The sequence below is a fragment of the Lutra lutra genome, chromosome 13 (assembly GCF_902655055.1).
Source record: "Lutra lutra chromosome 13, mLutLut1.2, whole genome shotgun sequence".
Lineage (NCBI taxonomy): Eukaryota > Metazoa > Chordata > Mammalia > Carnivora > Mustelidae > Lutra > Lutra lutra.
In genome coordinates this window covers 8,590,684-8,603,783 of record NC_062290.1, presented here as the reverse complement: position 1 = coordinate 8,603,783, position 13,100 = coordinate 8,590,684, and the positions used below count along the sequence as shown (strand labels likewise).

At 46.4% G+C, this 13,100-nt stretch overlaps 1 protein-coding gene across 8 annotated transcripts in view; it reads left to right on the top strand.

Moving 5' to 3' along the window:
- SMARCA2 (SWI/SNF related, matrix associated, actin dependent regulator of chromatin, subfamily a, member 2) overlaps positions 1 to 13,100 on the top strand; it is a 181,196-nt gene that overhangs the window by 76,649 nt on the left and 91,447 nt on the right. For all 8 annotated transcript variants that reach the window (XM_047701031.1, XM_047701024.1, XM_047701029.1 and 5 more), the window contains exons 20-23: positions 2,308 to 2,415; positions 3,028 to 3,114; positions 6,381 to 6,427; positions 8,600 to 8,766. In XM_047701031.1, the coding sequence (XP_047556987.1) occupies positions 2,308 to 2,415; positions 3,028 to 3,114; positions 6,381 to 6,427; positions 8,600 to 8,766 (409 nt within the window). The remainder of the gene's footprint in view (positions 1 to 2,307; positions 2,416 to 3,027; positions 3,115 to 6,380; positions 6,428 to 8,599; positions 8,767 to 13,100) is intronic.

The window sequence follows — 13,100 nt, the reverse complement described above, 5'->3', positions numbered from 1 at the left end:
AGGGTGCTGTCCCTAATTCTGTATCTGCTGGGCCCCAGCGCACTTAAGAGCCAGCAGTGGCAGCCATCCCTTCCTGCAGAGAGTCCCCCCAATGGCGGTGAGCATGGGAAAACCTGAACGTCTCCTAGGTCATCCTCAGCACAGAGCTTAGAAGAGTGGACTCAGTGACTCGGTTTCCAGTCCTAACCGCACCATTAAATACCGCCATCACTTTGAGCCAGTCTTTTAAATTTCAGAGGCTCAGGGTCTGTATAAAATGCAGATATGACATTGTCTTGTGACATACAGCACTCCGTGTAGGTCCTGGTCAACAGAAGGAGCTCAGTGATATTAACCCTTGGGGCCATTTTTTGTTTTTTAAGATTTATTTACTTATTTTAGAGAGAGGGAGGGGCAGAGGGAGAGAGTCCTGCAGACTCCATACTGAGCACAGAACCCGACGTGGGGCTTGATCCCACGACCCCAAGATCATGACCTGGGCTGAAATCAAGAGTCAGACGCTCAACTGACTGAGCCACCCAGGCACCTGCCTTGGTGCCATTTTTATGCTCCTACTGGTTGCGTCTGAAGTTGTCCAACGCTCTTCTTCACCGTGATCAGATTTCATTTTGAGAGTGAACAGCTCTCGAAAAAGTCGAAGTGCTTTAAAAATAGGACATGATCAGGCATCTGGAACAGAAAGCCTGGAGCAAGTGCATTCTTATTTATTAAACTTGGAGATTTCGGTTTTTCCCCCTCTGGCCAAGGTCATTAGAAACAAAAACAAGTGTATAAAAGGTCACCTGCTTTCCTTAACTTTTCTGCAAAGGACCCTTTCTCCAGTCTTCTTTGGTGCATCAAAACAAGTGGCGAAAGGCTATTAATTGCAGTTCCATCTGGCCCGATAGGTTCCTCTTAAAGCCACAATTGAATGAATATTCAACTTCTCTTCATCTGTGACCTACTCGCCCTGGCCCTCGGAGCTGAAAATAACCTGATCATTTTTAATCAGTTTATTAAACATTAGACAGCTTGCTGATTTACTTTTAATCACATTCTGCAGATTTCTAGGCATTTATCTGATGTTTATTATGAAAATTGCACATTTGTATTCTGGGGATTTTTTTAATAAAGAAAATAATACCGGGAAATAATCAAGGCAGATTTATGCATTAAGAACCTTCTAGAAGTATTGCAGGTGTGTGCTAAGCCAAGGGCACGTGAATTCCCTTTAACTGTTTTAACTCGGATTTTTTCTTCTTTTTTTATGATAGTCCAACTGGAAGCTCACGAGGCTTTCTTTGCCTTCTTGAGGTGGTCATAAAGTTGCATCCAATCCCTACCTGCCGTCCGCACAGGAGTAGTCTCTTGTCTCTGAAAAGCAGAGGTCAGTGGCAGCCAACCTAGGGCTGTTACAGCTCTCACTTGTGGATTAATACTGGGGGTTGCTGCCTGTGACCATTGAAAAAATTATCTTACAGGGGTTGCTGGGTGACTCAGTTAGCCATCTGCCTTCGGCTCAGGTTCATAATCCCGGGGTCCTGGGATCGAGCCCCGCATCGGGCTCCTAGCTTATCGGGGAGCCTACTTCTCCCTTTCCCTCTGCCTGCCACTCTGCCTACTTGTGCTCTTTCTCTCTTTCTCTCTCTGTCAAATAAATAAATAATCAACAGTGTCTTACAGGGGTGCCTGGGTGGCTCAGTGGGTTAAGGGGCTGCCTTCAGCTCAGGTCATGATCTCAGGGTCCTGGGATAGAGTCCCACATTGGGCTCTCTGCTCAGCAGGGAGCCTGCTTCCCTCTCTCTCTCTCTCTCTCTCTCTGCCTGCCTCTCCGTCCACTTGTGATCTCTCTCTGTCAAATAAATAAATAAAATCTTTAAAAAAATGTCTTACAGAGCAAGTCTTGGGATATCGGACAGTCAGTGTTTTTCTCTCATATCAAAGGGGGTATACTGGGAAGTGGAAGAAATACTAGGAGGAAATTATATTGAGCATCTTTGAATTTGAATAGTTTGTAAGCTTCTCTTTCTCTCTCTCTGTCTCTCTCTCTCTCAAATATGGAGCAAGTCAAGAAATTTCAGAAGTCGTGACCCTCGATCACATACACCCTTTGGCAGATCCCCCCATCGTTATGGTCCCTTTAGCATTGATGACCACGGTCTCCACCACCACCCCCAGCCCACCCCCCACTCCATGAATCCAGGGAGGGGAAACGGAGGGATCGCAGAGTTCCAGGACTGCCGCCCACTGCCACATCCCCGCAGTCCTCTCAGAACAGGCCCCTTCCTCTCTCCTGCTCCAACATACCCGCTGTTTTCTCTCCCCCAGGTTGAATACGTGATCAAGTGTGACATGTCCGCACTGCAGAAAATTCTCTATCGCCACATGCAAGCCAAAGGGATCCTCCTCACGGATGGTTCGGAGAAAGATAAGAAGGTACATTTCAGAAGATGACACAACACAGCATGGGGTGTTTCTGTCTTCTCTGGGCCGTGACGTCAGATCCTCCCAGGAAGCGCCCCTGCTCATGCTGATCTACTAAACCGTTTTTCTGGGCCTTTTCCGTAGCTGCCGTAGCTGCCAAAGGAAATCTCATAACCTCCTAATTGGAAACTGCATCAGGGCAGGAAGAATGGAGTATATCCGTATCACCAAAATAGCTTTTATCTCTGCTCATGTCAATTCTACATGGAATATATTCCACTTAAATGTCGGCAGGGGGCACCTTAGAAGGTTTTAAAATCCTGTGTCCCTCCCTGGGCATCTGTTCCAGGCTTCTGTCTTCCCAGAATCCCGGGGAACAGTCAGTCATGTCACCAAGCCATCAACTCGATATGACTTCCTCCTGTAGGATAAGTTAGTCACGAGAAAGATGTTGTATCTGTCACTGAGAAACTTTTATAGAACAGGACCTCCAGACCCCCACAGGCGTAGGTTACAGAGAAGACCTCTGGCCCTTTCGTAAATGCCTCCTTTTTAAGAAATGGGGGGTATCTGGTCAATTAACGATTTGTTTGTTCTGTGTTTGCTCTCCCCACTTGTCCTCAGGGGAAGGGAGGTGCTAAGACGCTCATGAACACCATCATGCAGTTGAGAAAAATCTGCAACCACCCCTATATGTTCCAGCACATTGAGGTAAGTCCGCATTCTCCGCTGTGGTTCTGATCCCACCTGCCCTGTTCCTAGTCACACCACTTTTTTAAAAAGGAGAAAAGAAGGAGGGTCGACATGGGTGTGGACGGTGGAAGGATGTGTTCTGATAGCTTAACAAGGAGAATCAACACACATGAACGTTCTGGTTCCCCGTCCTCTCTGGCACCGAGCGCTGTAGTGTCTGGAATTTTAGAACTAACAGTTCGAAGCCTCGAGAAGACACTGCAAGCTTGGGCTTGTCCCGTGGGCTGGGGACATGCTGTGAATGGCCTTGTTATGGTAGGAGCTGTGAAATGGAAGGAAGGAGGTTATGAAAAATACTAAGATGACGTGTTTGTACCCACTAGAGAGGAAGATGCCCTCGAAGTATTTTCTTTGTAACAGACGCTGCCTTTGGTTCGGCTCCGTAGATCTGCCTTTCTCCTTTCTGGCTTCCATCCCGACATCCTGGCTTTCATCCTGACACTCGGGTTCTCACAAAGCTATTTTTAGGGGCAAGCACATTTTCTGGCCTGTTCACGGCATGTAAATAACTTTCCTAAATGGACAGAACCTTCAGCCCCGTGGGAGCCGTAGACCCGAGCAGGAGGGAAGAGGAGCCACACCGGAGGCCCCACTGTCCCGCGTAGCGGCCAAGGCACGGGGTCGTGGTGGGGCCTCCTGACCACGGCGTGCGAGCGAGCCCTCCGGCACCTGCCCCGGTTCAATAAGAGGGATATAAAAGAAGGTTCTGGGAAATCAGAATTTTAATAATTACAGTATAAAAATTAAGTTGAAACACACCTGCCTTTGAAATATTCTTGACTTCGACAGTTTTTTTCCCCTCCCTTATTTTGGGCCATCACGCTTGTCAGATGAGTATTTTATGACACCCCCGCTCCCTGCTCTGGGGACCCGTCCCAGCCTGAGCTAGCTGTTGCCTCCTCATCCAGAGGGCAGGGTGTCTATAGGTGGACAAGCTCTAGACCCAAGTCCGTTGACAACAGCAGCAGTACCAGCGACAAAAATAAAATCCCACGGGAAAGTCACAGCTGTTGAAACACTCAGGTGAAGAGAATCCCACGTACAACAAGGAGGCTTTGTCCCTGGGCCACTTTGTAACCATGACCTGGTGAAAATCTCTTCACATCTCCAAACTTCCATGCACTTGTCCTATCATCACGTGCTGACAGCTTATGGGACTGGCAGAGGCGAAACTTTAACAACAATATATAAAAGAGGAAGCATCTTAAAAATTCATAACCTATATTAAACAGGTAGAAGGTATCGATGAATTAGTAGAGCTCTATATTGGTCTGTGGCTGGTGGGAGCAAAAAAAAAAAAAGTCAAATGATGAAAATGACCAGTGTCATGGCAGGTGAACCTGTCACCCACCGTCCCATCCCCTTTTTTCCCGAAAACAATTTTGAGATACTTATTCCGATTCATAGAAGGGTTTGAGGACTTTAAAGTTATGAAAATTAAGTGTCAGTCTTACTTCATTTTGGTTGTCAAGCAAAAATTAGCCTTTGAAACGTGCTAGACCATGTCAGAAGGGGGATGAAGCCTTCCATCCTCGGGCTTCTGTCTGGAGAACCCAGGGAGCCGAGCCTAAGTAACCTGCCCTCCATTCCTTGAATATTTCCATTCTGAATAGCCGTCAGTAGAGAGACGGACTGATTTGCAATTTGTTTTGAACATAAAAACTTTCGGAAGCATATTCCTACCAATGAGACCCAGAGTCTTTGGCACACATGGCCCAGCTCTGGCTCAGGGCTAGTGTGTGCATTTTGCCTCTGTCTTTGTATGCTTTGCACGTCACCTCTGTTCATAGGAAATCGGCCCAGAAGCCCCCTTTCCCTGCTGGGCTCACTGTTTCCCTGGGGACCTTCAAACCAGGGAAATGAAGACATTTTTTTAAAAGGGTGCCGATCCCTGGGACGCCTTGGGGGCTCAGTTAATCGTCTGCCTTCTACCCAAGTCATGATCTCGGGGTCCTGGGATCGAGCCCCACGTCTGGCTCCCTGCTCGGTGGGGAGCCTGCTTCTCGCTCTGCCCCTCCTTGTGGCTCCCCTGTTTGTGTTCTCTTTCCCTCTCTTTCTCTGTCAAATAAATGAGTAAAATCTTTAAAAAAACAAACAACAACAAAAAAATGATGCTAATCCCTAAACTTACACCGTTCACGGACACGTACCACTCTCGGGTTTTTATAGTCCTGCTTAGGCGATAAGGATGGATCCCAAAAATGTAGCAAGGCATGGCTACAGGTGAAGAGGGAGGGCATGGCTCTTGGAGTCAGAGTGGGGTTTCTGGCCATTGTCCATCGGTGTTGACTTTCAGAGCCCACCGTAAATGATGGGCAGTGAGCAGACATGAGAGGAAAGCTCAAAGGGAAAGAGAGCTGGTCCCTTGGGAGGAGAAGCTTTGCTGCTGAGGGAAGGAAAGGAAGCAGAGGAGGGAGACGGCGGGCGGTTAGTGTGAAGGCGTGACATGCTTCCCTTCCCCACAGATGGTCACCAGTTCCCTCCGGTAAGCCTGGAAACACCCCTCGGAGAACAGTCCTTTATTTCTTCTACAGGATCAGTGAGGAAGGAATTACATGATTCAGGAATTTAAGTTCAATTTGAAATTCTGAAATTCTCATTTTAAATTTCAAGTCCTGTGTTTTGAAGACGGGAGCCCGGACACCTGAGGGAGCAGCCGGTGTCCACTGAGGGCCGTATGTGTAACAGAGAAAAGCATAGTACGGAGGGATGTCAGGATTTCTCGAAACTCAGAGTTAGAATATAGTATACAGTCACCGTGACTTGTCCTGTTAAATATTTTTGCAGTGTATTTCCGTGAACGTCTGAATCCTCATTTGCTTCTGTTAGGCCCCCTCTCTAGTCTAGACTCTAAACTCCCAGGGGACAGATAGTTCAGTTCTTTCTGGATCCCCCCTCCCCCGCCTGGCTCAGCCCTGGGTCAGTAGATGCTTAATCACTGTTCGATGTGTGAACTGACCGTGACGTCTCTATGAGATTCTGGAGACTCATGGGACCTCCAGGACATGTTTATGTCTGCATTCAAAGTCTGCCTACAAAGACCTTGAGTTTCTGGTTCATCGTCTAAGGAGCATTTTCATACTTACTTATTATTTTATTTAACTATTCTCTAGAAATAAATGGGATGACCTCACCAAAAGAATAATTATTAAATTAATAATTTTACATATCTGGGTGGGTTTTTTTTTTTAATCATTTTTTTTTTTCTCCTCTCTCTTTTAAAGGAATCCTTTGCTGAACACCTGGGCTATTCCAATGGGGTCATCAATGGGTAAATGTTAAAATTTATCTTTCTTCCAAAAAACTGTTGGTCATACCAAAACTTTTCACACCCCAGTGTTTCCTATCACACACTGCCAGCCTTCTGCGCCCACCGCTCCCCTCAGCATCGGAGTTGTTAACCGAAGTGGTATTAGCCCTCTCTTACTTCACTGGCATTAATTTCTGCATGCTTTGATCAAGTCACTATTCAAAGAACATGGATCTCATTTAATAGAATTAATAATAACCTCGTGTCCTAAAAATGAGGTGGAAACTTCAAAGAGTTTTACTCACGACCAGTAGTGTAGCTTGGGCCAAAAGTCCATGGATCGTATTGAATTTCAAGTTGACACTTAACATGGGCGTGGTTGAGGGGAAAGGTCTTACCCACCCTACCTACGTGTGATTTTACGTTCATCAAAGTATGGTCCATATAGGAAATGGGTTTTTTTGTGAGCAGTGGCCATCCTTACAACAACAATGGAAAAGATGTTTGCATTCGCAGAAAGGCTCTGTTTTGTACCTGGGACATTGTTTATTAGAATGTGGGGGCCACACTTGGATTCCAAGGGCAGACAGTGTCACTGGGCTAAGAACTAGGACCTGGGACCCATCTAGAACCAGAGCCACGAGGCTGTCCTGCTCCTGTTTGCTTCCCTCTCTTCTGGGTCTCGTGGTCACGCCTGGTGCTGTGAGATCGGCCAGGGTTGCATAGTAGCACTACAGCCCCGGAGCAGGGGACAGAGGTAGGGAAGACATGCACGTGAGAATGTGTCCCTTAGAGACAGCACATGCTACTAGCAGTTGCTCACGACCCGTTGTGGTGTTGTCAAGTGAGTGCGCTGATGAGTTTTCCCAGCCATAGCCACCCGACAATTAAGTTTTAATAATTTATCACATCCCTGTTGACAAAGGAGAGGAGTTTATTATGAAGGAGAAAAGGCCCTGCTTTAGCTCCTTGACACTCTGACAGCAGGTACCACCCCCACCATCCCCTTTGTGATTTGAATTTCTGCATAACCCAGACCTCATGTCCCCTCCCCAGTCCATTTGTACAGTGTACATGGTGACATATGGAGGTGGCAGATCGCACCACTGCCCTGTTTCAGACCCTTCAGTGGCTTTCTGTTGCACTTAAAGCTAACACACTCAGTGTGGCTTGAAGAGTTCTCTGGCATCTGTCTCCCCCCATCCCACACACCCACTGCCTCTCTGCCCCCATCTCCAGAATTCCCCTGTTGCTTATGTTCAGTTCCTCAGACTCCCCAGCCTCTTTTACGCTACGGGGCCTTTGCACATACTCTCCCCACTTCCTGGAATCTCCTCCTCTTCCAAGCCCCCATTCTTTAGCCCGCTGTCTTGTTCATTGTTTGAGGGTTTTGTTCAATTGTTCTCTCTTCATCAAGGTCACCTGCATCAAGGGCTGGGAAATTTTTTTTCCCTAAAGGGCCAGATCTCAAATATTTTTGCCTTTGTGGGTCAAAAGGTCTGTGCCCCAGCTTTGCCATTGTGTGGCATGAAAGCCACCACATACACAAAACAGAAATGAGTGAGCCTGGCTACGCGCCAGTCAAACTCTATTTACGAAAACAGGCAGCGGGCCAGGCCCTAAATTTGCCAAACCCTGCTCTGATTTTAAAGATGTCCTGTGTTGCTATGTGTCGTCTCATGGCAACTTGTTATTTTTCTCTTTAGTGCTCATCACAATTTGCAATTAGCCGTTTGGAAGGCAGGGGTTCTGTTTTCTCATCCCTATACACGTGCCTGGAATTGTGCCCAGCAGGTTGTAGTAGATGCTCAAGAAATATTTGGACACATCTTCAGTGCCCTAAATTAGTAACTTTATGAGCTTACCAAGTAGCAATTTAAGGAAATTTAACAGATTCACGACTATGTGTGTGCATAAGAGAGAAAGAGAGAGAGAGAATGAAGAGAGGGGGAGAGAGAGACAGAGAGTGAAAGTATTAGGAACATGAAAGGATTTCCTTCTCTTTGCAGAATCTGTCCCCATATGTAGCATCTGGAATGTACTCTTTGTGGGTTTTGTAGAGAAGTGTTTCCTTCTTCCATGCCCTGCCCCCATCACTCTGGGGTGGATATCCACACATTCATTCAGGCTATCCTGGATCCTTGGAGAAGACAGCAGTAACACCGTCTTCTGGTTTTGCCTTTTTGGGTTCAGGGCCGAGCTGTATCGGGCCTCAGGAAAGTTTGAGCTGCTTGATCGTATTCTGCCAAAACTGAGAGCAACTAATCACCGCGTGCTGCTTTTCTGCCAGATGACGTCCCTCATGACCATCATGGAGGATTACTTTGCTTTTCGGAACTTCCTGTACCTTCGCCTTGATGGTGAGTCCCAAAGGGATCAGGCTTGGAAGCCAAGCCATGGGGCGGTGGGGGGCACTTAGGTCCAGCCCCAGCCAGCAGGAGGAGGGAAGTTGTTGGAGAGTTAACTAGCAGGGTGAGGGGCAGCTTTGCCAGATAGCGTTTTTTATATCCTCCAGCTTAAAATAAGCCAAAATCACTGGTACAGCTGTTTGCCTCCCCCTTCCCCCCAACCCCGGACAAGCCAGCGCAAGTGGACTTGGAGGCACTGATAAGTGCCACGATTAAACTTAATGAAACTAAGTTAAAATTTAAAAGCCCTCTCTGCTTTTGGGATGGTGGGTTAGCTACGCACCCTCCCAAATGTTCTGATGAGCCCTGAGCTTTTTTTGTTGAGGCTTATTTTAAAGGGATGAAGGCTGTTTCTCCTCTCTTTGGTAACACTGTAATTATTCATTTAGGATGATACTGAATTATCGCTAAAGCTTCTTTCTTCTCCTAAGTAGAACATACCTCCATGCTGCATTAAGAGATGGGGCCCCATTGTGTCCTGGATTTTATGAAACTATGTGAAGTAGTTGCTTGATTTGCCTCTGGTATTTCACTTTTTGGAAAATCAGTAAGAAAATATGAAGGAGGGGCCGCTCAGTTGGCTCAGCATCTGCCTTTGGCTCAGGTCATGATCTCGAAGTCCCAGGATCGAGCCCCACATCGGGCTCCCTGCTCAGCGGGGAGCCGGCTTCTCCCTCTCCCTCTGCTGTTCCCCTGCTCTCCCTCTCTCTCTCAAGTGAGTAAGATTGTAAAAAAAAGATATGAGTGGAAGGAAACATGTATTTAAAGATACTTATTTCCAAAAGTACTGTATGATTTGGATACCAGCCCTAATATTTTTGAGACTGAAAGATACCAAATTCCCCATGTTGTGGCAAGGGGATAACACTTTCAAAGAGCAGTGCGTGGGAATAAGAGCAGATTTACAGCCAGGACCCTATGGAGTCCCTTGCACACAGAATAGTAACGCTGTTACTACTGTCTCTTTTTGTCTGATGCAGTCTTCAAGTTATGGCTACATGGGAAATTAGAAGTTTATGTTCCTTTAAAAGGTTTTGTATTGGGCGCCCGGGTGGCTCAGTCGGTGAAGCCTCTGACTTCTGATCTAAGCTCGGGTCTTGATCTCAGGGCCGTGAGTTTGAGCCCTTTGTTTGGCTTTGCACTGGGCGTGGAGCCTCCTTTAAAAAAAAAAAAAAATGAAAACTAAAAACAAAACCAAAAATAAATAAATAAATAAAAGGTTTTGTTTTACGTTCAGTCCAACATTCTGTCCTGCTGGTTGCCACTAATTAGATAGAACTGGACACACACCAACCTCAGACTTGCCCTTCTCTTTTATTTTTATTTTTAATATTTATATTTATATATTTTATTTATATATTTAACTATATATTATTTAATTTGTATATTTATATATTGTATTATATATAAATATATTACTTAATTATATATTATATTTATATGTATTTATATTTATGTATTTTTCATATTTATTTTTATTTTTTTTATATTTTAAGTGAATTCTCTTTATGGCGTGGGGGTATGGCTACCTCCTAGGGTATTATTAAATTTTGAACTAATTATACCTCAGACAGACTTGATTTTGAAAAACCTTTTTACCTCTCCCCTCCAAAGTTACTGCAGAGAGACTCATGGCTGAGTTAATGTTCCTTCTTGATTTCGTGACACAGTTCTGCCATCCGCAGTCTGTCTCTTTTGGCAAATCTCTCGCACTGCGTCTTGTCCTTTGTCCTTTGACCTGATTCTCCCATCCCTTCTCCGGGAGGGGCAAGGTCAGCACCCCTCCCAAGGGCACGCCCGCCTTCCCAGCTGCCCAGGTGAGGGGCATGCTGGCGTCCCGCTTCGCTGCTGTTTCACTGTGTGGCTTTTCATGTAGCCTCTCCCCTCTTGGAGGATTGCAGCCTTGGAGTATTCGAGTCTGGGAAGCTGACAAGAAGTGCTTTCCTTGAAACAAATCTCTGTCGTGTTTTCCTGCCAGCTTGAGAGCGTGTCCTTCACAGGTTGCTGTTGCTGGCAGAGCCGTCTCCATTGTTTACTAATAATAGTTGTCATAAAAGGTAACGTTGATGGGATGCCTGCTGCATGTGGGCTACCGAGCAGGGCGCTTCATATGCGTTACTGATTTAATGTTCTCAGCAAACAAGCTACTTTTGCCCCCTTTTACCAAGGTATGAATAGGATCCCCATTTCACAGATGGGAAAACAAAGGCTTAGAGACACGCGTAAGTTAGAGACGCGCGCAAACTTAACGCATGACGCAAGTGGCGAAGCCAGGTTCTAACCTCGGTCTCTCGGATGCCAGCTTAGTTCAGAATCCGTTTCAGCAGACCAGGGAGCTATGTCCCCTCTCCAGGAATGCAGGCTGCTGTCCTGGTGGCAGCATTTCAAGAATGATTTCGAGCTTACTCAGAATTTTTAAAAATGATGAATTGAAACGAGGTACGAGCTGAATGGAACCGCTGTGTTCCTGTCATCAGGGCCCTCACCACGAGGCTGGAGGAGACAACAGGTAGACAAGCTTCGTAAAAAAAGGTTACCGGTGGAGTTGAGAACACAGTACAGGCTCTGCCACAAGAAGTAGCAGCCCTTTGTGGAGGTGCTAGAGAGAATCGATGGGCAAACGATCAGTCTCCACACTCACAGGTGCCCCAGCCTCCAACCACCTGCCTCTTCCCCGTTTGCTAAAATGACTTCAGATTCCCATTGCTGAATTTGAGGTCTCAGATTTTTTACCTCGGGGGGGGGGGAGGGCGGAAATCACTCAATGACAGCTAAACGGATTTTTCCCCCCTGCAAAGATTATGGTTGCGTGAACAGATTTGGCCACACCGTCCCGTTATAGTCTTTGTTTTCCCTGGAAAAGATTTTTGAGTGAGACCAAGTGGTGCAGCTACATCCCAGAAGACGAAATTTCCCCAAAGCAGCTGAAACTAAGTTAAAATTAGTAATCATGAAAGCCTGGCAGTGTGTTCCTTCTGGCACATTCTGCAACTTTCAGCACAATCACACTTGCTATTAGTTGTGTTCTTGGTTACGTTCTACCTCAGAAGTCTAACAGAACGTGAGACTGACGCTCCTACTGAGTGTGTGAGGTCATGTGCCACGTGCAAGGAGCATTTATTTGCTCTGGGGGTAAACCGACAGCACTTTGAGTGGCCCTGAGGCGCTCTCCCCAAGATGGCTGACGATGAGCAAAGATCTTGACTTGGGGAACCTGTGACTGTTGGGAATGGTAACCCAGCAAATTCTGAACCTCGTCATTAGAAAGGTCTTCGTTTTTTGCATGAAGAGTAATTTAATCATAGATTTTTCATCACGTTCCCAGCTACTTAGCATGAATCCATACCAGACACACGGTTGTTCTCTGCTTGAGTTATCTGGTGGAGGAGGACCCAAAAACTCCTTTGACCAAGTCCTTTTGGTGTTTCTTTTGTTTTCCAGTGCTTTATTTTGACCTTAGGGTTATTTTCATCCCCAGGAGGCATATCCCTGAGCCCCTTTAGTTTATAGCTTAATGCATGTGGCCGGTAGCCGATTGGTTTTCAGTGGATTTAAAACCAAACTTGTAACCTCACTGTACCCTGTCCCGAAATGGACGTCCTTATCTCTAGAAACTCCTTCCCTTCCCTTTGGAAACATTTTTGCCGTTGCCGTTGTTTCTGTGACTTTCCCTCTGGCTTAAGGCGGAGGTAAATCATGTGAGCGGTGACTGCACGTGAGTCACTTTGTTTTAATGATTGCACCTGGAAAGACAACAGCAGCAAGCCGGCTTCACGACACCACAGAGCTCATCTGCCATTAGGATCGCGAACAAACAGGTCACTGTGGTCTCAGAAAGCCAACTCTGAAATGAAGAGAGAAAAAAAAAAAAAAAAAAGAGCCCCACAGAGTAGAGACCTCACTCAGCACATTTCGTGCCCTCCCCCCCACCCCCCTGCCGCCAAAATAGTCTAAACTCTGCTGTTTCTCCCCGCAGGATTTGACCAGGTGGGTCAACTGGAAATCTCATTTAGAAAGCAAAATGAGCTCTCCAGAACGCTGCTTTGTTTAATGAGGAGAACCCCCAAAGCTCCTTGGTCCTAATCCCCATTTGCTATATATGGGGAATTGGGCTAGTTTTTTTCTTTCCCCTCCTCCTCAGGAGGGTACTTACCATTTTTATTCACAGGAAGAAGAGCTCTCCCTCTCCCTCCCCCCCCCACCCTTCCCCCTCCCGTGTTTGGGTATTTGACCCTCAGGGTAACATGATTTCCTAAACTGGCCTCACCTAAATGTTTTGATCCTCT